General features: G+C 46.8%; 1 protein-coding gene across 1 annotated transcript in view; it reads right to left on the reverse strand.

Annotated features, from left to right (window-relative positions):
• Positions 1–2,296, reverse strand: part of LOC134566000 (uncharacterized) — a 59,300-nt gene extending 57,004 nt beyond the window's left edge. The window contains exons 1-2 of the mRNA XM_063425714.1: positions 2,019–2,296; positions 1,056–1,347 (exon numbers count right to left, since the gene is read on the reverse strand). Coding sequence (XP_063281784.1) covers positions 1,056–1,347; positions 2,019–2,272 — 546 coding nt within the window. The 5' untranslated portion in view covers positions 2,273–2,296. The remainder of the gene's footprint in view (positions 1–1,055; positions 1,348–2,018) is intronic.
• Between the last annotated feature and the right edge of the window lie 20,027 nt (positions 2,297–22,323).

The following is a 22,323-nucleotide window of genomic DNA, read 5'->3' on the forward strand; positions in this document are numbered from 1 at the left end:
GCAGTACATCTCACTAAGAGTAGTATTTTTTACCAGAAAAAAGCATAAGCCCTTGAAACCATAATGGAGAGCTGGACACCACACCAGTTTGAAGCGTTTACTAACTGGTATTGCTGCAAAGTTCTGCCAGTTAGTAAATACCAATTTTAGTGTAAATTTGCAGCAATGCCAATAATAAAGGCAACTGGACTGTACAATATCAAGCCCATGTTATTGACAAAGACCAAATTGGAACTGATGTACACCTTGAGAATCCTTACAACACTCAATTTGTTTACTTTAAGGTTTGTGTATACCTGGAACCCAGAGAAAAATATATAATAAAACAACTTGCGGATTATCTATATATGACTAAAATGCCAATGTTGATGGCTGAAAATCCATGGGGTCTGTATCGATATCTTTGGTACTTTTCTGTCCAGCTGATTTATGTTTATTTATATATTTCATTATATGTTAATTTAATTATATTATGGCAAATTATTTTTTTGTCAATTGGTCATAATGATTATGGTACTAATTTCACTAATTACTTTTCATTAATTTTCACCATGATCAGGTAGTTTGCCTAGTATTCAAGTGAGCTTAAAGGAAAGCAAGTCACTAGTTTGATGCATTTCAAAATGAAACATAATAATGTGCATGCCCAAACATACCGTAATTCAGTTTAGAATAGTAAAAAAATAAAAAGCAGAACTAGTGAAAATCTGAAGAACAAGATAATGCACTGAAGTAAATATTTGTCAACATATACATCAGCTTAGATAGATAAAAAGAAAGTGAGAAAGAATTCAGATACTCAGTCCACTCAACTACTTTTCAGAAAAAAACTTAGTGAAAATAAAGAGACAATTCAACTTCAATCAAAAATAACAGTTACAAGCTGGAAAAAAACAAAGTTTATTACAGAATTCAGACAATATCATATACATTAAACAAGCAAGAGAGGATTTTAAAAATGGACTTTTATGTAAAATGGACTCTTATGTTACTGCGTGTCACTAGACATGTATGTTTTTCCAAAAAAAAGTCTGAGAAGAATACCTCTAACTCACTTGTGTGTACCTGTAAACCCCCAGTATTTGGGCCATTGGTATAGTTGTAATGGAATAATGATCTCCAATAACTCCAGCCAGTTTTCCTCCTTCCATGCAGGAGTAATTAGGAAGAACCTTTCCTGGCCCAGATAAGATCTGTAGGACATTTTTCACAGCCTTCAGTCCATCGGAGCATGAATCATACACGTGATATCCCAGTGTAATATTAGGTAATATTTTTGAATCCATGTTTATATCTTGAATAGAAAGAATGAAGGACAACAAATTTTTGTAATGAAGAGCCCGAGGGCTAAAAAAAAAGCACAATAGAATTAATATATTAAGGCTTATTTCAAGTATATTTCTGCTATGTTAATTATTTTTTAAAATAGACGACTATTAAGGATACATCGAGATTTCTCTTGTTTTCCAGTATGTCCGGAGCTCACCAACATTGCATTGTTACAATAGAATATTAAATATATACACACATACATATACATACACACACACACACACACACATCATAACACTACTATTGTATCCAATCACATTTAATACAGTATTTTAAAAATTATTCTACAGATATATAGACATATTTTAACAGGGCAAGAAAAGTAAGGCAGATAAAATAATTTTGTTTAAATACCTTATTGAGCAAGACAATTTGAGTTATGATATATGTTTACCCTATATATCAATAGTAGATTAATACATATAACATATATAACATTCCAGAGTTAATTGTTAGTCCAGGCATATACCAGATTATACAGTTAATATTTCTCATTTTTAGAAAATGCTAGCGATATGTAAGTTAGCATATTTAAAAGGATTAGGAGAGAAAAATCAGATCCGAATAGGTAATACTCCAGGAATTAACAAAAAATGGAAAAACAGATACATGAGAGATTTAGGAAGTATAGAAGAGAATATGTTTCTAAAAAAAATTAAAATTAAAATAAAAAAGTGGTGACTTACAGCATGCATTGTTTGTAACTTAACATATTCGTTGACTGTTTTGAAAAATATTTCATATAACGATTTACAGTAAACACTCCTCCGATAATGATGTCTCCATCTTCAAAGTATTCAAAATCCTCAAAATAACGTGTCATTGTCAGATCACAGGTCAAGGTTGAGCTCTGCATTGCAGACATGGGGGATATTACACACAGTAACTGCAGGAATCTCAGCACATGAGGATGATTGATAGTAGCAACATGTTGCCTCATTGTTTCTTTGGAAAGCACAGTGTAATGGAATAGAGCTTAGAATTTCATATAATTTCTAGATGAGTCAGTTCCATAGCACCATACAGAACACAAAGTCAAGTTCTGTGTGTATTACAAGGTAATGGGACTGAATCCTCTCCTTTTATTCACTGTTGTGTACTATTTGTCAATGCAATCTGAAAAAAGCTACAGGCAGCTGTGGTTTGGGATTGATATTGTGTTCTTAAAATACGACAAGTAGGTACATTTCACAGAATATATATTTTGAATTTTTATACACAGACAATTTTATTTTAAAAATGTTTTTAGCACACTGTAACCCTTTTCAAGAGAACAAAAATAAGCTATTATCTAAGCAATGCACTTACAATGAATATTTTCTTTGTTAACATTTTAACAAATTATAATTTAATGATAAATTGTATCAAAGTTTCCTGTGTCTTAATAACATATGTGTAGATGCAGTCTGTTGTACAGAGTTTGGTATAGTATTTAATAAACTTGAGCAGGACAAGAAAAATTTGCAGAGAAAACATGGAAAATTGTTCAATACTTTTTTTTTTTGTAAATCTGTTTTTATTGATGGGAAAAAGAACATAAAATAAGGCTTGCAGGCCTCAACGAAAAGCTGTGGTACATATTACATATGGCATTCGACATGTTGTTACAGTGAAGAAGTTCATATATTAGCAAGGCTATTACACAGCGAAAACAACTTGAGATACATTTAGCATACGTGGTGTTTGTATATGCACATCATAAGCCAATATACATAATAGGTATTTGTAAGTCATTATCTAGTTTGTTTACGTGGTCTATATTCTACAATTAGTATTCGCTCTCTGAGCTATAGACATGCCTATATTGCTGTTAGTCATCAGGCTATTCAACTTATATCCCTGAGGCATGGGTGAGGAAATGGCAGAGAGGATAGTGCATTGTAGAGAGAAGGGAGTAGAGTGAAAGAATGACATAGGAATATAGAAAGTGCCTTCCCTGGTGTCCGCTCTCTCATGCCCGACCGAGTCGTGCACGCGTATATGACGGTCGGGTGTGTCTCGGGTGACGTCTTGGTGGCCTATATCAGCATGTAGGGAAAGATATTGCGGTCCTAGTCTGTGTTTTTGTCCGCCAGTAATGAGAGCCTCTGGGGTCTGGCCCATTGCGGTAAGTTGGATCTTTCCCTTTGAGCGTCAGTTCCCTGTTTGCACATCTGCATGATGTGTTCTATAGTGCGTTGTGTAAGTCATTGCGTGCGTTAATCGGATATGTATGTTTCGGGCATGGATTCGTGGTGGTATGTTGTCGGTCGTCCAGTGTGTGCGTATGTATGTGTGGGTTGGCAAGGGGTCCTGTATGATCATTAGCTAAAATTCCATCCGATATGAGTTATCCCCTAGGGGTGGGGGTAAGCACGGCCAGTGGGGGCGACGGGTTCGGGTCTGTCAGTTGTACCCCCTGTTCCCGATGCTCCCCGCATGGGCCCTCTATCTGTTTGCCTGGTATGAAAACCAGGGCAGCCACGTCTCCGCGTGCCTTGTCGAACGCCCCGCCAGGGATGCCCGCACCGCCTCCGCTGCTTGTATATCCTTGACCCGATGGAGCCATTCCGCCAGTGTGGGAACATTTGGATTCTTCCAGTATACTGGAATCAAGGATTTGGCAGCATCCAACAGGTGGCGTAGAATTGATCTCTTATATCTGGTAATAGGTTGTGAAGTGATATGTAGTAAGGCTAATTCGTGGGACCATTCTGTGTCGACCCCCAGGATCTCTTTTATCTTGGAGTGGATTTGATCCCAGTATTGTGCGATGGCATGGCATTCCCACCATAAGTGAATTATAGTACCTCTCTCCTCCTGACATCTCCAGCAGAGTGGGGACGCGTCTGGGTAGATCTTCTGTAGTGCAACCGGTGTCCTATACCACATGGAGATCAATTTATAGTTGACCTCTTGGTAATAGGAGCTAGAGGAGCTTTTGTATTGCCAAAGTAGCGCTGTTCCCCATTGTGTCGGCGTAATAGGCATGCCAAGTTGTGTCTCCCATCGTCTCTGGAAGACATTATTGGTCGGTGTGTCCCCTGTCAGGAGGTGTTGGTAGAGCGTAGACACCGCATTCTCGAGTTTGGAACCTCTGCGGCATATGCTTTCGAACCACGTGAGGTCTCTGTTTAAAAGGTCCTTATGGGGTAAGGATTCATAATAGTGCGTCAGTTGTAAATAATGGAGGGTCAAGAGGGGAGTTTGTGGTCTGCCTTCCAGTAGTGAATTGAGGGACCGGATCCGACCTCCTTCCAGGAACTTACATAGTGGGACATATCCCCTTTCCCCCAGAAATGCCCAAGTCCTAGAGGGGAGCCCTCCCCCGATATTGGAGTTGTGGGTAATGGGGAGCATGGGGCTGGGGATCGGGGAGACCTGTTCCAATCTTCTAGCCAAATTCCAAGTCTTCAGTGTCTGGGCCACTGGGTTGCCGTCCTCTTCCGTCCCACACCGTCCGGACCCCTCCTTCCACACGTCAGCCTTGAGCTTGGTCATTTAGTGTCCTCTGTCCAGGGTCGCCCATTGTTTCGGATCCGTGGCCGTGTGCCACTCCAGGATGCGTTGCAGTGCTGTAGCTTGGTGGTACTTTTTGAGGTCTGGGAGTGCAAGGCCCCCTCTTGCCCTGGGGAGGCAGAGCGTTTCATGTCGGAGACGTGATCTTTCCCCTCTCCAAACATATCGAATGATAGCTGATTTTAGGCTGGTGAAGAAAGCCGCCGGCAGCGAGAGTGGAATAGTTTGAAATAGGTACAGGACCCGCGGAAGCACGTTCATCTTGAGGACCGCTATCCTGCCGTGCCAAGTGATGTGTGGGTATGCCCAGCGGTCGAGGTCCGATGTGACCTGCCTTAAGATGGTGGTAAAGTTGTTTTGGTAAAGGTCGCGTGGGTCGGTCGTCACCCATATGGCGAGATATTTCATTTTCCCCTCGCACCAGCGGAATGGGAAGGCGGCGCTCAGTGCAGTATATTCATTCGGTGGGAAGGTAATGTTGAGGACCTCACACTTCGATAGATTAAGTTTGAATCCTGCAAGTTTGCAGAAGCGTTCAAATTCTAGGAGCAAGCAGGGCAGTGTGATTCGTGGGTTGGAGACAAAAAAGAGAAGGTCGTCCGCGTAGGCAGCCACTTTATGTTCCGACCCCTGCCATGAGAAGCCATGGATGTCGGGATTCTGTCTTATTGCCTGCAAGAGCGGTTCCAGTGACATAGCGAACAGAAGGGGAGATGGGGGGCATCCCTGTCTGGTCCCGTTGTGGATCTCGAAGCTAGATGTTAGTGCCCCATTCACTCTGACCGTTGCGGTGGGTTTATCGTATAAGGCAGATATCCACGACATCATCTTTGGTCCCATGCCCATGGCCCTCAGCGTATGCATCATGTACAACCAGTTGACCCGGTTGAAGGCCTTTTCAGCATCCGTGGATAACAGTAGAAGGCGTTTCCGTGAGGTCCGTGCACGATGTTGTATTGAAAAGAGTCGAAGTGTGCTGTCCCGTGCCTCCCTACCAGGGATGAATCCCGTCTGATCCGCGTGGATTATGCTCGGTAGTACTCGTTGTATTCTGGTGGCCAGCACCTTCGTAAGAAGTTTCGAGTCCACGTTTAGTAAAGATATCGGGCTTTAGCTGCCGCATTGCTCAGGGTCTTTTCCGGGTTTGAGTAAGACTGCGATAGTGGCTGCCTGAGATTCCGCACCAAAGTGTCGCCCTTCTGTGATGTTATTGAATGCCTTAGTCATCCACGGTAAGAGAATGGAGGAGAAGTGCTTGTAATATCCCGCCGAGTATCCATCCGGGCCTGGTGCTCTGCCCGTCTTCGTGGCCTTCAGGGCCGCGGCCACTTCTTCGGTGCTGATCATTTCGTCCAGTGTGGTTGTCGTGTGAAGGGTTATTCGACTGTGTACATTATCTCGGAGGTAGGTCCGAATCTGTGTGGGGTCGGCGCGGCCGTGCGGCGCCCCATCCGGCGTAGGGAGATTATATAGGGTAAGATAGTATTTGCGAAATTCATTTGCGATGTCTTCAGGGAATGATGATGTGGATCCCGAGGGGAGACGGATCCTATGTACCCTCGTGCGTGGGGTATCGCCCTTCAGGAGACGTGCCAGGAATTTGCCCCCTTTGTTGGCGTGAGTGTAAAATAAATTTTTCGAGTGTTGTAGGGAGTGGTGATATTTCCGCGTAATAAGGTCCCTGAGTTGACGTCGGGCGTCCGTCAGTTCCGTTTGCGTGTCAATAAGCTGCGTTCGTTTGTGTTGTAGTTCTAATTTCGCGATGGTTTCGTAAAGTTCCGCCAGTTCCCGCATCATTGCCTTCTTCTTGCGAGAAGCTATTCTGATGAGGATGCCTCGGATTACACTTTTGTGAGCCTCCCAGAGAGTGATAGGTGATGTAGTTTCCCCATCGTTTTCTCTGAAGTAGAGCTCCAATGCTTGCACAATTTCGTTTATTACCTCGGGGTCTCGGAGTAGGGATTCATTTAGTCGCCAGGACCAGCGGGCTGGTTTGAATAACGGTGATTCTGTTTCCACTATTGTCGGGCCATGGTCCGACCAGGTGGCAGGACCTATGGCAGCGGTCCTGAGTCGTGATAGTCCCTCCTGTTGAATGAATATGTAATCAATTCGCGAGTAGCGCTTATGTAGTGCCGAGTAGTGGGTATAGTCCCTGGTGTCCGGGTGGAGCACTCTCCAGCAGTCCACCAGTCCCATCCCGGTCAGTGCCTTTCGAATTGATTGAATGCTAGAAGATGGTAAGCTACTATGGCCTGTTGACGTATCCATTAAATCACCTCCCACGATGAGTGCCCCTTTCGAGAACCTCTCAATTTACGCAGGGTTCCTCTAATGAATCTAGCCTGGTTCGCGTTGGGGACATAGATTGAGACAAATGTGTAGATTCTGTCCGCAATGGTGCCTTTCAGGAAGAGGAACCTCCCCTGCGTATCGGACATCCTGTCTAGTTCTTTGAAGTCCAGGTCAGCCGATAAGATAATGGCAACGCCAGCTTTACAAGCAGTGTTGTGGTTGCTGAAGAAGTTGTTGGGAAAGTGTCGATTACGTAGCTTTGGTGAGGATCCCTCTAAGAAGTGAGTCTCCTGAAGCATAGCTACGGATATTTGCGTCTTCCTCAAGTCATGTAGTAGATGGGTGCGGCTTTCAGGAACGTTCAATCCTCTGCAGTTAAGGGTAAGGGCCCGTAGTGGAGCATTGTGGTAGGGCGCGGACATCCCGGAAGGGTCCCGAGGGCACATGGGGACTCCTCTGTCCATCCCCAAATTCCACACTCTAGCTAGCTGGGACCCGTGAGAATCCTACCCGTTGGCGTACTCTGCTCTGCGCTAGTGGAAATGCGGTATCGGGAACGGAAGGTCAGACAGCACGTCCCCACTCCGAGGCCAAGGTCACTAATGTTAGGGTTATCCTGTATAAGGGCGATTCCCCCGTCAGTCTCAGGTCCTCTGAAATGTAGATCCTGTTTGCGGCACGTGTCTGTGTCAGAGTCAGTGAGGGGTCACCAGGGAAGTATAGGCGGTATTGGGTATAGAGGGTAAAGGTGTCAGGTTCGGGACAGGGATCCAACACGCAGAGTACAAACAGTAGCCAGATACGTATACCGGACCTTAGAATGGCCGGACTAACGTAAGTAGTACAGTATAGAATGGTCAAAGACAAGCCGAGGTCGAGGGTAACAGAAGACAGGTAAGCGAGATACAAGCCGAATCAAGGGTAACAGAGATAAGCAGAGTAAGGTAAACAAGCCGGGTCAAAACCAAAAGGGATAATAGAATACACAAGCACTGAGTGACTAGAACAAGCTAGAACCACGACAGGGCAATGAGCTAATGAAAGAAGCTCTGTTAAATACCCTGTTCAGAGCAGTAACCACGCCCCCAAGGCGTCCTGATTGGTCCTGCAGCCATTGACTGACAGGTTGTTCTGGGGGAGTGTCCTGATGACTACTTCCTGCCTAGATGCTGTAAAAGGCAGTCACTCCCTCGCGGCCGGCCTAGCATGACCGGATAGACCGCGGGGAAGGGAGCCATCAGACCGTCTGGATGGAGGAACAGCTAAGTCTCTACCTCTTTCGGAGGTAGAGACCACAGGTACCCTGACAGTACCCCCCCTCTCAGATACGCCCACCGGGCGGAATGAACCGGGACGAGATGGGAAGCGAGAGTGATACGCCCTGCGGAGACGGGGAGCATGAACATCCTCCTGAGGTACCCAACTCCTCTCCTCAGGACCATATCCCTTCCAATCAACCAGATATTGTACTCTCCCCCGGGAGATTCGAGAATCAATAATAGAGTTAACCTCATACTCCTCCTGACCCTCCACCTGAACGGGGCGAGGAGGGGCTATTGTGGAGGAAAATCTGTTACATATGAGTGGTTTCAGCAATGAAACGTGAAACGAGTTCGGGATGCGTAAGGTATTAGGAAGAGCTAAACGATACGCAACTGGATTGATACGGGTCAGCACCCTGTAGGGTCCAATATAACGAGGAGCGAACTTCATGGAGGGCACTTTTAAATGGATGTTCCTCGTGCTCAGCCATACCCTATCACCTGGAACAAAGACCGGAGCCGCCCTTCTACGTTTATCAGCGTGTTTCTTGACCAACATAGAGTTGTGCACAAGGATTTGTCGAGTTTGATCCCACAACTTCCTCAAATTGGCAACATGAACATCAACCGACGGCACCCCCTGGGAAGGGGAATCCGAAGGAAGAATAGACGGATGAAAACCATAATTCATGAAGAAGGGGCTTGAATGAGTAGAATCGCAAACGAGATTGTTGTGTGCAAACTCCGCCCAAGGAATCAAACCGACCCAATCATCCTGGTGTTCAGAAACAAAGCATCGTAAATATTGTTCAATTTTCTGGTTGGTACGTTCAGCAGCTCCGTTAGACTGAGGATGATAGGCAGAAGAAAAGTTTAATTTAATACCAAGTTGAGAGCAGAAGGACCTCCAAAAGCGGGAAACAAATTGGGAGCCTCTGTCCGATACAATTTGAGAGGGTATCCCATGTAGGCGAAAAATCTCCTTAGCGAATATCTCTGCCAATTCGGGAGAAGACGGGAGTTTAGGCAGGGGAATGAAGTGTGCCATCTTAGTAAACCTGTCAACCACGGTGAGGATAACAGTCTGTCTTTTAGAGATAGGTAGATCGACAATAAAGTCCATGGCCAAACAGGACCATGGTTTTTCTGGAACCTCCAAGGGTTGCAGGAATCCACATGGAAGCGTATGGGGTTGTTTGGTTTTAGTACAAACTTCACATGCAGCGATGAACTCCTCAATATCCCTCCGTAAAGCAGGCCACCAGAAGTCCTTAGAGATCAACGCGTAAGTTTTGCGAATACCAGGATGTCCCGCCATCTTGCTATTATGTAAACACTGTAAAAGTTCCAGTTGAAGAGCAGGAGGAACGAAATGACGGCCCGCAGGAGTCTGTTTAGGTGCTAGATGTTGCAACTTAATGATCTCGGCCAGTAATGGAGAATGAATCCTGAGATTCGTATTAGCAATGATATTGCATTTCGGAACTATAGAAGAAAGAACTGGTTCAGGTACAGTAGAAGGTTCATATTGGCGAGATAATGCATCGGCTTTAGAGTTTTTAGAACCAGGTCTGTAAGTCAGTACATAATTGAAGTGAGTCAGGAATAAGGACCAACGAGCTTGTCTAGAGGATAAGCGCTTAGCCTCCCCAATATAGGACAAGTTTTTGTGGTCCGTCAAAATCGTAATAGGGTGTAGGGTCCCCTCCAACAAATGTCTCCACTCCTTTAAGGCTTTAATGACTGCTAACAGTTCCCTTTCCCCGATGTCATACCTGCTCTCAGGCCCAGAAAATTTCTTAGAGAAGAAACCACAAGGGTGTAACGGTTTATCCACCCCTAACCTTTGAGACAGAACAGCCCCAACTGCTGTCTCAGAGGCATCGACCTCGAGCAAGAAAGGCAGAGTCGTATCAGGATGGACTAGAATGGGAGCCGAGGCAAAAAGTTCCTTGAGAGTCTTGAAAGCACCCAGAGCTTCCTTAGACCAGAACTTAGTATCAGCCCCTTGTTTGGTCATATTGGTAATAGGCGCAATGATAGAGGAGTATCCTTTAATGAAGCGCCTATAGTAGTTGGAAAAACCAATAAACCTTTGGATAGCCTTGAGTCCTTTGGGCAAGGGCCAGTCTAAAATAGATTGAAGTTTTACAGGATCCATTTTAAAACCCTCCCCAGAAATCACGTATCCAAGAAAGTCTACCTGAGACTGATCAAAACTGCACTTCTCCAATTTGCAATATAGACCATGTTGCAGCAGCTTGTGTAATACCTTTCTGACCTGTCTATGGTGAGTCTCAATCTCCTTAGAGTGTATTAGTATGTCGTCCAGGTAAACAATAACACAATCATGCTGAAACTCCCTAAGTACCTCATTAATCAAATCTTGAAATACTGCAGGAGCATTGCATAGTCCAAATGGCATAACAGTGTATTCGTAATGGCCATACCGGGTATTGAATGCCGTCATCCACTCGTGACCTTGCTGGATTCTCACCAAATTGTAAGCCCCTCTGAGATCTAACTTGGTGAAGATTTTGGAGCCCTTAAGACGATCAAATAACTCGGTAATCAGTGGGATAGGATAGGCATTTCTGACAGTTATTTTATTCAAGCCTCGGTAATCGATACAAGGTCTCAGCGTGCCATCCTTCTTCTTAATGAAAAAGAACCCAGCCCCGGCCGGAGAAGAAGACCTCCTGATGAATCCCTTTTCTAAATTCTCCCGAATATACTCCTCTAGAACCGAGTTTTCCTGAACAGACAAAGGATATACATGGCCCCTCGGAGGCATAGTGCCGGGTAGAAGCTTAATCTTACAGTCAAATGACCTGTGTGGAGGCAAAGAATCGGCATTCTTCTTGTCAAACACTGCCCTTAAGTCTAGGTAAAGGTCTGGTATTTGTCTTTCTGTGGACTGAGTAGGATTCTCCGGTATGTTAATATTAGCTAATGGAGAAACCTTGCACAAACACCGATCCTGGCAGCCCTGGCCCCACGAGAGTATCTCTCCTAACTCCCAATCGATAATAGGGTTATGTTTTTTCAACCATGGGTACCCCAGAACTATGGGAACGGAAGGAGACGAAATGAGCATAAGAGATAAATTCTCCACGTGTAGGATACCCACATTTAAATTAATGGGTATGGTCTCACGAAAGATAACAGGGTCTAGTAGTGGTCTACCATCTATGGCCTCAACGGCCAAAGGTGTCTCCCTTAGCTGGGATGGGAAATTGTTCTTACTAGCAAAGGCTTGGTCGATAAAATTCTCAGCAGCACCGGAATCTATCAATGCCATAGCCCTTACTACTTCCTTCCCCCAAGTTAAGGAAACTGGTAGCAGAAGCCTGTGATCTTTATAATCAGGAGTAGAGGACAAAATAGAAACACCCAAGGCCTGTCCTCTAGAGAGACTTAGGTGCGAGCGTTTCCCGGGCGGTTAGAACAGTTCGAGAGTAAATGACCCTTGGCTCCACAATACATACACAAACCCTCTCTTCTCCTGTGCTGTCTTTCCTCCTCAGAGAGGCGGGTATACCCTTTCTGCATAGGTTCAGTAAGCAAAGATATCGTGGAGTCAGGACTTGGAACAGCGGGAGCTAACCTAAAAGAAGGTCTCTGGTTCCCCTCTCGAGTGTTCTGTCTCTCTCTTAGACGTTCATCTATACGAGAGATGAACGAAATTAAATCCTCTAAATTCTCAGGGAGTTCTCTGGTAGCAACCTCATCAAGGATTACATCAGATAGGCCATTCAAAAATACATCCATATACGCCTGCTCATTCCACTTGATTTCTGCCGCCAGAGACCTGAACTCTAGTGCATAATCCACCAGTGTTCGGTTCTCCTGTCTCAGGCGCAACAGTAATCTGGCTGCATTAACCTTTCTACCTGGAGGGTCAAATGTTCTTCTAAAAGCAGCTACAAATGCGTTATAGTTATAAACTAATGGATTATCGTTCTCCCATAGTGGGTTGGCCCATCTCAGAGCTTTCTCAATGAGTAGGGTGATAATAAATCCTACTTTTGCCCTATCTGTAGGATAAGAGCGAGGTTGCAATTCAAAGTGGATACTAATTTGGTTTAAAAAACCACGACACTTCTCAGGAGCCCCACCATAGCGTACTGGGGGGGTAATGTGAGAAGAAGCACCCACTGTGGCTACCTCTAGACCTGAACCGACAGGAGAAACAGGGGTATTACGTATCTCCTCTGGTGGTTTATTGGCACAAGCTAATAGAGCCTGTAGCGCAAGCGCCATCTGATCCATTCTGTGATCCATGGCTTCAAACCTAGGATCAGGAGCAGCCAGCTGACTGTTTGTACTTGCAGGATCCATTGGCCCTGTCATAATGTCAGGTTCGGGACAGGGATCCAACACGCAGAGTACAAACAGTAGCCAGATACGTATACCGGACCTTAGAATGGCCGGACTAACGTAAGTAGTACAGTATAGAATGGTCAAAGACAAGCCGAGGTCGAGGGTAACAGAAGACAGGTAAGCGAGATACAAGCCGAATCAAGGGTAACAGAGATAAGCAGAGTAAGGTAAACAAGCCGGGTCAAAACCAAAAGGGATAATAGAATACACAAGCACTGAGTGACTAGAACATGCTAGAACCACGACAGGGCAATGAGCTAATGAAAGAAGCTCTGTTAAATACCCTGTTCAGAGCAGTAACCACGCCCCCAAGGCGTCCTGATTGGTCCTGCAGCCATTGACTGACAGGTTGTTCTGGGGGAGTGTCCTGATGACTACTTCCTGCCTAGATGCTGTAAAAGGCAGTCACTCCCTCGCGGCCGGCCTAGCATGACCGGATAGACCGCGGGGAAGGGAGCCATCAGACCGTCTGGATGGAGGAACAGCTAAGTCTCTACCTCTTTCGGAGGTAGAGACCACAGGTACCCTGACAAAAGGGAGATAGGTTAAAAAAGTGGGGATGTGAAGACAAGGCCCCAAGTGGAGGTGTAGGAAGAAGGTCACCTCAATACCTCCTCAGTCTATGGAGGTAATAGTCGTGCGACGACAAGAGCTGCCGGGGGCCACTCCGGTAACCAGACCGAGATTTGGTCCACTAGGTGTTCTGTCGTCTAAGAGGGTTGCATGACCCGTAGGTGGAGTCAGTAGCTCCGCTCCGATCCGGTGTAAAAAAGAAAAATTAGATTGATACCAATAGAGGTCTCCCCCCACCAGCACCCCAGCCTAGTGCCATATGAAGTTTCCAGACCCCAGGGTGGTATGTAGTAACGGGTGGTATGTAGTAAGGTGGGTACATTAACATTTCATTACATTAACATTTCAACAGTATAATAATGCAAAAACAATAACAATGAGGCATACATACGTAGTTTGAATGTCCTATCCTACCTATGACTAAAGACCCCCCCGTCCACCCCCCTCCCCGTCCCCGGGCACCCCCCCGCCTGTGTGCGGTAACCAGTGTATAACCCCCGGGTGCCCCCCCAGTCTGCAATCCGGTTGAGGGTCCCTGCAGTAAGTCCTGTACCTCAACAAGGTTGATGATGCGGTCCCCCAGCATCGCTCCCGTCAACATTCGGCCCCGCCCACAGGTATACACCCCACTGTCAGTGGCGTCAGTAGGCCTGCTGTGCAGTGGCGTACTAAGGGGGGGGCGGGGGGGGGGGCGGTCCGCCCCAGGTGCCATCCAGTAGGGGGGGTGCCAAACTCTGTACTTCCTGCTGGTCGTCCTCTCCCTCGCGGCTCCGGCGCTCAGTGAGTGAGTCAGAGCACAGGGAGGGGATTCCCAGCCTGTGTTCTGAGTCATCACTGAGCACCAGGGATGCTGTTATGGAGTGTGCCAGCAGGGGGCGCAGAGCGTGTATTCTGCAAGGTTTCTCCCCTGCGGCCACTCTGCCTGCACCTCCTGCACTGCCTGGGATGGAGAGAGACCAGCCATTGAATCATGGTAAGAAAATATTATTGTAAATTCACAATCACCCCCTCCCTCAGTCACCCCCCCACTCAGTCACCCTGTCACCCCCTTCAATCACCCTGTCACTCCCTCCCTCAGTCACCCTGTCACCCCCCCTCACCCTGTCACCCCCTCACCCCCCTCAATCACCCTGTCACCCCCTCCCTCAGTCACTCTGTCACCCCCCCACTCAGTCACCCTGTCACCCCCCCTCACCCTGTCACCCCCTCACCCCCCTCAATCACCCTGTCACCCCCTCCCTCAGTCACCCTGTCACCCCCCCTGTCACCCCCTCAATTACCCTGTCACCCCTCCCTCAGTCACCCTCTCACCCCTCCCTCAGTCACCCTCTCACCCCCTCCCTCAGTCACCCTGTCACCCCCCCTCAGTCACCCTGTCACCAATCACCCCCCTCAATCACCCTGTCACCCCCTCCCTCAGTCACCCTCTCACCCCCTCCCTCAGTCACCCTGTCACCCCCCTCACCCTGTCACCCCCTCACCCCCCTCAATCACCCTGCCACCCCCTCCCTCAGTCACTCTGTCACCCCCCCACTCAGTCACCCTGTCACCCCCCCTCACCCTGTCACCCCCTCACCCCCTCAATCACCCTGTCACCCCCTCCCTCAGTCACCCTGTCACCCCCTCAATCACCCTGTCACCCCCTCCCTCAGTCACCCTGTCACCCCCTCAATCACCCTGTCACCCCCTCCCTCAGTCACCCTGTCACCCCCTCAATCACCCTGTCACCCCCTCCCTCAGTCACCCTCTCACCCCCTCCCTCAGTCACCCTGTCACCCCCCCTCAGTCACCCTGTCACCAATCACCCCCCTCAATCACCCTGTCACCCCCTCCCTCAGTCACCCTGTCACCCCCCTGTCACCCCCTCAATCACCCTGTCACCCCCTCCCTCAGTCACCCTCTCACCCCCTCCCTCAGTCACCCTGTCACCCCCCCTCACCCTGTCACCCCCTCACCCCCCTCAATCACCCTGTCACCCCCTCCCTCAGTCACTCTGTCACCCCCCCACTCAGTCACCCTGTCACCCCCCCTCACCCTGTCACCCCCTCACCCCCCTCAATCACCCTGTCACCCCCTCCCTCAGTCACCCTGTCACCCCCCTGTCACCCCCTCAATCACCCTGTCACCCCCTCCCTCAGTCACCCTCTCACCCCCTCCCTCAGTCACCCTGTCACCCCCCCTCAGTCACCCTGTCACCAATCACCCCCCTCAATCACCCTGTCACCCCCTCCCTCAGTCACCCTGTCACCCCCCCTGTCACCCCCCCTGTCACCCCCTCAATCACCCTGTCACCCCCTCCCTCAGTCACCCTCTCACCCCCTCCCTCAGTCACCCTCTCACCCCCTCCCTCAGTCACCCTGTCACCCCCCCTCAGTCACCCTGTCACCAATCACCCCCCTCAGTCACCCTGTCACCCCCCTCAGTCACCCTGTCACCCCCCTCAGTCACCCTGTCACCCCCCCTCAGTCACTCTGTCATCAGTCACCCCCCCCCAGTCACCCCCCTCAGTCACCCTGTCAATCACCCTGTCACCCCCTCCCTCAGTCACTCTGTCACCCCCCCCACTCAGTCACCCTGTCACCCCCCCTCACCCTGTCACCCCCTCACCCCCCTCAATCACCCTGTCACCCCCTCCCTCAGTCACCCTGTCACCCCCTCCCTCAGTCACCCTGTCACCCCCTCCCTCAGTCACCCTGTCACCCCCTCCCTCAGTCACTCTGTCACACCCTCTTTCAACACCCCTGCCCTCTCTGCCATATACACCACCGCCATATACACCCCTGCCTTGTCATAATATCCTCCCTGCTATAAACCCACTACCTGGTCATAATTCCCACCCTGGCATATACCCCTTTAACATGTCATATAATACCCACACTGCCATAATCCCCTCCCTGCTATATACCTCCACCGTATCATAATACACACCCTGCCATACACCCTGGCCCTGCCTTGACATAATATCCTCTCTTCCATATAACACCCAATCCCATTGTTCCCACCCGTGACATAAAACACCATATACTCACCACCTCACCTGCAGTCACCTCCTTCAATCCACTGTGTGCAATGGCACACACTGACATAGTATCCACCACACTGTCCCACCCTGTCATATACCTTTCTCCTGATAGTAATACTCACCCACTTACATATACATCCACGTTGTCACAGTCCCCCAGACAGATAGGACAGATATATACTGGAAGGCAGTGAGATGAAACATTTTTATGGACCATATAGGAGTTTGTGTACGCCCCGCAGTAAGCCGGCAGCCGGGGTATGACGTCATCCTGGCATCGGCATTACTACTGGTCGTGCAAGTGAGCTGTGAAGGAAGAGCACAGAGCCCAGAAGGAAGAGCACAGAGCCCAGCAGCAACCGCTTGTCACTCCCAGAGTAAGGTAGGGAGGTTGGTTGGACCTCTTAATAACTAAATGCGTTTGTATATCTGTGGTTGTGTATATGTTTAGTAGATAGCTCCCTAATTTGGTGTCCTTAAATATGTAAATCCCACATAAGGATAACAAATAAGTGAGTTATCTACTAAACAACCTAAATATAAAAAATTAAGAAAAAGGCTTTTAAAATTTTGATCTTTTAGCTATTTAGTAGAGAATTCCCTAAATTGGTGCCCTTATGTGAGATTCCATATGTAAAGATACCAAATTAGGGTGCTGTTTAGCAGATAGCTCCCTTATTTGGTGTCCTTAAATATGGCAATCCCACATCTCAGCATCTTGCCAACACTACACACAAACACATCCCTGCATTCCAGTGCAAACACTACATACAAACACACCTCTGTATTAAAACATCACCATTATATATAACCACACCACTGCATCTCGCCAACACTACACACAAAAGCATGCCTGCATTAAAATGCCAACACTACATACACACCCATTCATTCACTCACACTTACTCCATACAAAAGCATGCTTACATTGAAACATGGAAGCACTGCTCAATGCTACATACATTAAAAAAAAATTGTGGGTGTTTTAAAGTGTGTGTGTGGGGGGGGGTGCCAAAACTAGGACCCGCCCCGGGTGCCATATGCTCTAGGTACGCCCCTGCTGCTGTGTCCTGTCTGATATGTCATTTCCCATGTCATGAGGTGTTAGGTTAAGTCGGATCGTCTCACTAATCTGTATGTCTAAGGGGGAGGCGTGTAATCAGTAGGTGAGGCAGTCAGCAACTATCATACCATGAATATAACAACCTCATAAAACATGGCAATTATGACATATAGTGTGTAACAAACATTTGAATCGTATCAGACAGTTTTCCGGTGATATATGAGTAATGCATGTTGGGTGGTAGCACCCCATACCGTAGGCCTAGAGCTGAGTTCTGCAGGAGCGTGGGCAGAGTCCGGTTGCGTTCTGTTCCGTCAAGGTGAAAGAGTCCTCTGGTGCCGGAGATATAAATCTTGTATCGTGAAGTTAGTGTGAGGACCCAACCCAAGCCAAAATTACCCAGTAGGAGCCCCCCACCCCAAGAACCTTCTGTGGTGCCAGTCACCTTGGGAGAACGTGAGGCAAGCGAGCTGTCCAGGATTCTCCGGTCTAATATGGGGAGAAACAATGCTCCACATCCCCATCCAAAGCATCTCGGGGGCGCAAAGATTAGGAGTAGCCCCTATTCATCAGTCTGGGAGGAGAGCAAGGCCATAACTGGGAGTAAGCTGTGAGGCTGCTAAATCCAAAGGGGGCATGGAGGGGTATAGGGGTGACAATAACTTCCAGCATGGCATCCGTGTAGTGTAGAGTGTCCCTTTCAGTGGGATGCCCAAGGATGGGGGGAGAGAGAGGGCCCGCGGAGGGCCTGCCTTTTACTCATGTACCTCCGGGTTGATGCATCTGCGGAGAGCCGGGCCCCTGGGCGGATTGTCTCCGCGTCTGCGGGGCGCCCTTTGTTGGTGTGGCCTCCCTCCCAGGGGGCCCAAGATCCAATCCTGGACGGATATCGGGGATGAGTCCAGCTCCTCAAGAAACCTTGGGACTTCCTCAGGCCAGCGGATCGACACCCATCCATTCTGGTTGCGGGCTGACAAGGCGAAGGGGAAGCCCCATCTGTAAGGGATGTTCCTCTCTTGTAAGGCTGCTGTAATGGGTTTTAATGGGTTTTAAGGCTCTCCTGAAATAAATAAAAATGAGACAGCGCTAGGTAACTAAAAAGCAGCAACCTATTAAAAGGGGATCCCTCAAACCCTTTAGAGCTAGATAAGTAAAAATAATAAAAAAGGCTGCGCTTACAATAAAAACAGACACAATGTAAAGTCCAAAGGGAGGAAAAGTCCAACTGGTGTGTCCTTACAGAAGGTCTTTGCTGGTGATGTCCTCTACCAATGTAGTAGTTCCTCTCATATGAAAGACAAAAGGGAAGAGACGGACAACCAATAGTGTAGTATACACAATACTGATGTGAACAAAAATAATAATAACAGTTGAGAACTCACATTTACCAGAGCTACTGTCCTAGCTCTGGAATAAAGCGCATACAGCGGTATGATCCCCGCTTATGGGATTTAAATGGGTTCCTCTCTGTGTTCTTGGTGTCCAATTCTCAAAAAGATAAAAGAAACATCCGATAGTGCTCACTGTTTGGCAAAGTGGATAAAATAATAAAAGAGTATACTCACAAACCAAGAGCAGACCGACTGCTCTGTGTAGACAGCTTTGGTGGATTGATCCCCACCTAGGATTTCTTTAAAATGCAGGAAACTTCCAGGGTTTTTTTCAGGTGTAATAAAACCAATAAGGATTAAAAAGCCAGGGTAAAATAATTAAGTTTCTATAATAAAAAGGTAATTTGGCACAAACAAATGTCCAAAAAATACTTTAATATATTATAAAAACACAAGAATAAATATCTAAAAATCCTAGGTGGGGATCAATCCACCAAGTATTTTTTGGACATTTGTTTGTGCCAAATTACCTTTTTATTATAGAAACTTAATTATTTTACCCTGGCTTTTTAATCCTTATTGGTTTTATTACACCTGAAAAAAACCCTGGAAGTTTCCTGCATTTTAAAGAAATCCTAGGTGGGGATCAATCCACCAAAGCTGTCTACACAGAGCAGTCGGTCTGCTCTTGGTTTGTGAGTATACTCTTTTATTATTTTATCCACTTTGCCAAACAGTGAGCACTATCGGATGTTTCTTTTATCTTTTTGAGAATTGGACACCAAGAACACAGAGAGGAACCCATTTAAATCCCATAAGCGGGGATCATACCGCTGTATGCGCTTTATTCCAGAGCTAGGACAGTAGCTCTGGTAAATGTGAGTTCTCAACTGTTATTATTATTTTTGTTCACATCAGTATTGTGTATACTACACTATTGGTTGTCCGTCTCTTCCCTTTTGTCTTTCATATGAGAGGAACTACTACATTGGTAGAGGACATCACCAGCAAAGACCTTCTGTAAGGACACACCAGTTGGACTTTTCCTCCCTTTGGACTTTACATTGTGTCTGTTTTTATTGTAAGCGCAGCCTTTTTTATTATTTTTACTTTAAGGCTCTCCTGGCCTCAAGTGTAATGGGTGAGAGGTCGCTGTATAGGGAGACCGAAGCCCCTCTAAAATCCCAAGTCGGACGGGACCGGGCCGCCTTCATGATGGCATCTTTATCTTTAAAAGAGTGGAGGCAGCAAATCAAGTCCCTCGGGCCTTCTTCTAGAGACCGGGGGCGCAGGGCTCTATGTGCTCGGTCGAATTTGAGGATCTGGGGTGCGGCCTCCCCCAATATTAGGCGGAACAGGTCGGTTAAAATGCCTGCCGCGTCTTCCCCCCCATCCTCTGTTTTGGGGACCCCACGGTCCCTGATGTTACATCTGCGCCCCCTATTGTCTAAATCTTCAACTGACCTTCTCATGTGCAGTAACAGCTCCCCTTGATGTGCGAGGGCTGTATCCGCTGCTTGGTGCCTTGCAGCATGGGCCTCCTGAGTGATTTCCAGTGCCTGGATGCGGCCTGCTTGCGCGGTTACCTCCGTCCGGAGTCCCGCCATTTCAGCACGTAGGGCGTCCTGTATGGTGGTGGTGAGTACCAGCAGGTCCGCTTTAGTAGCCATTGCCGCTGCCATCGTGCGGAGTTCTTCCCCTATCCTCTCCAGCGCGGCGCCATGCGGTTCCCTGGGGGATGGTGCCGTCGGCGTCATATTGGATGACCTGGCGCCCCATATATGCTATTTATTGCTGGTTTGCAGGCTGTTTAGGGCACTGGTGGAATGGAGCTCCCAAATCAAGCATCCATGCCGGTCAGAGCCCAAGCCACGCCCCCAAAATTTTTAATACTTAACACAATTTTCTTTTCCTTATAATTATATATGGCAGCATTTACACATGGGTTAGCTCCTACCCTTACAGCAAAAAGGACAGGAAATAGAACTCTGAAATTGTTATAATCAGATGCATCCCCCCCCCCCCCCAACAGTCTTTGTAACTAGCTTCACAACTCTCATATGATGCCATGTATAATGATCAGGAAAAGAAAATTATGGTAAGTATGAAACAATTTTCCATATTCCTTATCACACATGGCAGTATTTACTCATGGGGTATACCCAAGCAGTACAAATAGTGGGAGGGACAGAGTTCAAATATATCTAATACAGTATCTCACAAAAGTGAGTACATCCCTCACATTTTTGTAAATCTTTTATTATATCTTTTCATGTGACAACACTGAAGAAATTACCCTCTGCTACAAATGTAAATTAGTAAGTGTACAGCCTTTATAACAGTGTCAATTTGCTGTCCCCTCAAAATAACTCAACACACAGTCATTAATGCCTAAACCGTTGGCAACAAAAGTTAGTACACCCCTAATGGAAATGTCCACGTGACTCGTTAGTGTTGAACGTTCCCAGGTGGGAATGGGGAGCAGGTGTGTTAAATTTGTGATAACACAATATTGTTTTACTCTGCTTGTTTTGTTTGCTTCATGGAAAATCCCCCACATCTCCAAGCATATCCTATGGAACACAACACTTACTCCTGTCTTACATTCCTGTTATACACCCTCTACATAGGCCCCTGAGTTTGTATGATGGCTGTAACGGGAGGGGGAAGGGGAGAGAGAGTAACAACAGGTTTTGCAAAAGGAATAATATTTTAGGGAGAGTGTCATTTTGACTATATTAGTGCGGCTAAGCCAGCTAAACAGTGGTTTGCTGCACCAAGTCAAGTCTGCCGTGATGGCCTTAATCAGGGGAGGGGCGTTTAGTTTGTATAGTTTGGACAAGTTGTGCAGAAGGTTGACCCCTAGGTACTTGACCATTGTGTCGTGTGCCCAGGGGAAACAGAATTTTGCATTTATGGCACGCTTCGTGTGAAGGTGTATGGTTAGTGGAAGTATCTCGCTCTTTGTGAAATTAACTTGAAAGTTAGAGATATGCTTGTAGAGGTCTAGCTCCTGTAATAAAGCGGGCATCGTAGATGTGGGCTCTGAAACAGAGAAGAGGAGGTCATCGGCTATCTTTATTGTCTATCCTCACCCCCTAAATGTGAGGATTGTCTCTGATGCGCTGCTGAAAGGGTTCTAGTGACAGAATGACCTATAAGATTAGGCAGAAAGAGGCTAAGCAAGTTATAAGAGCTTCCAAATCACACACAGAAGAGAAAATAGCACAGTCAGTAAAAAAGGGGGACAAAACCTTTTTTAGATACATAAATGAGAAAAGAAAAGTAAAACAAGGATTAGTTAGATTAAAAACAAAAGAAGGAAGGTATGTAGATGAGGATAAAGGTCTAGCTGACTGCCTCAATGAATATTTTTGTTCGGTATTTACAGATGAAAATGAAGGAAAGGGACCTCAGTTAAGAAAAAGGATAAATGAGTCATTTATTACACGTGAGTTTACAGAGGAAGAGGTTCTATTTCAACTGTCAAAAGTAAAGACAAATAAGTCAATGGGACCTGATGGAATACACCCAAAGCTATTAAAAGAGCTTAGTGGTGTACTA

The sequence above is a fragment of the Pelobates fuscus genome, chromosome 6 (genome assembly GCF_036172605.1).
Source record: "Pelobates fuscus isolate aPelFus1 chromosome 6, aPelFus1.pri, whole genome shotgun sequence".
Taxonomy (NCBI): domain Eukaryota; kingdom Metazoa; phylum Chordata; class Amphibia; order Anura; family Pelobatidae; genus Pelobates; species Pelobates fuscus.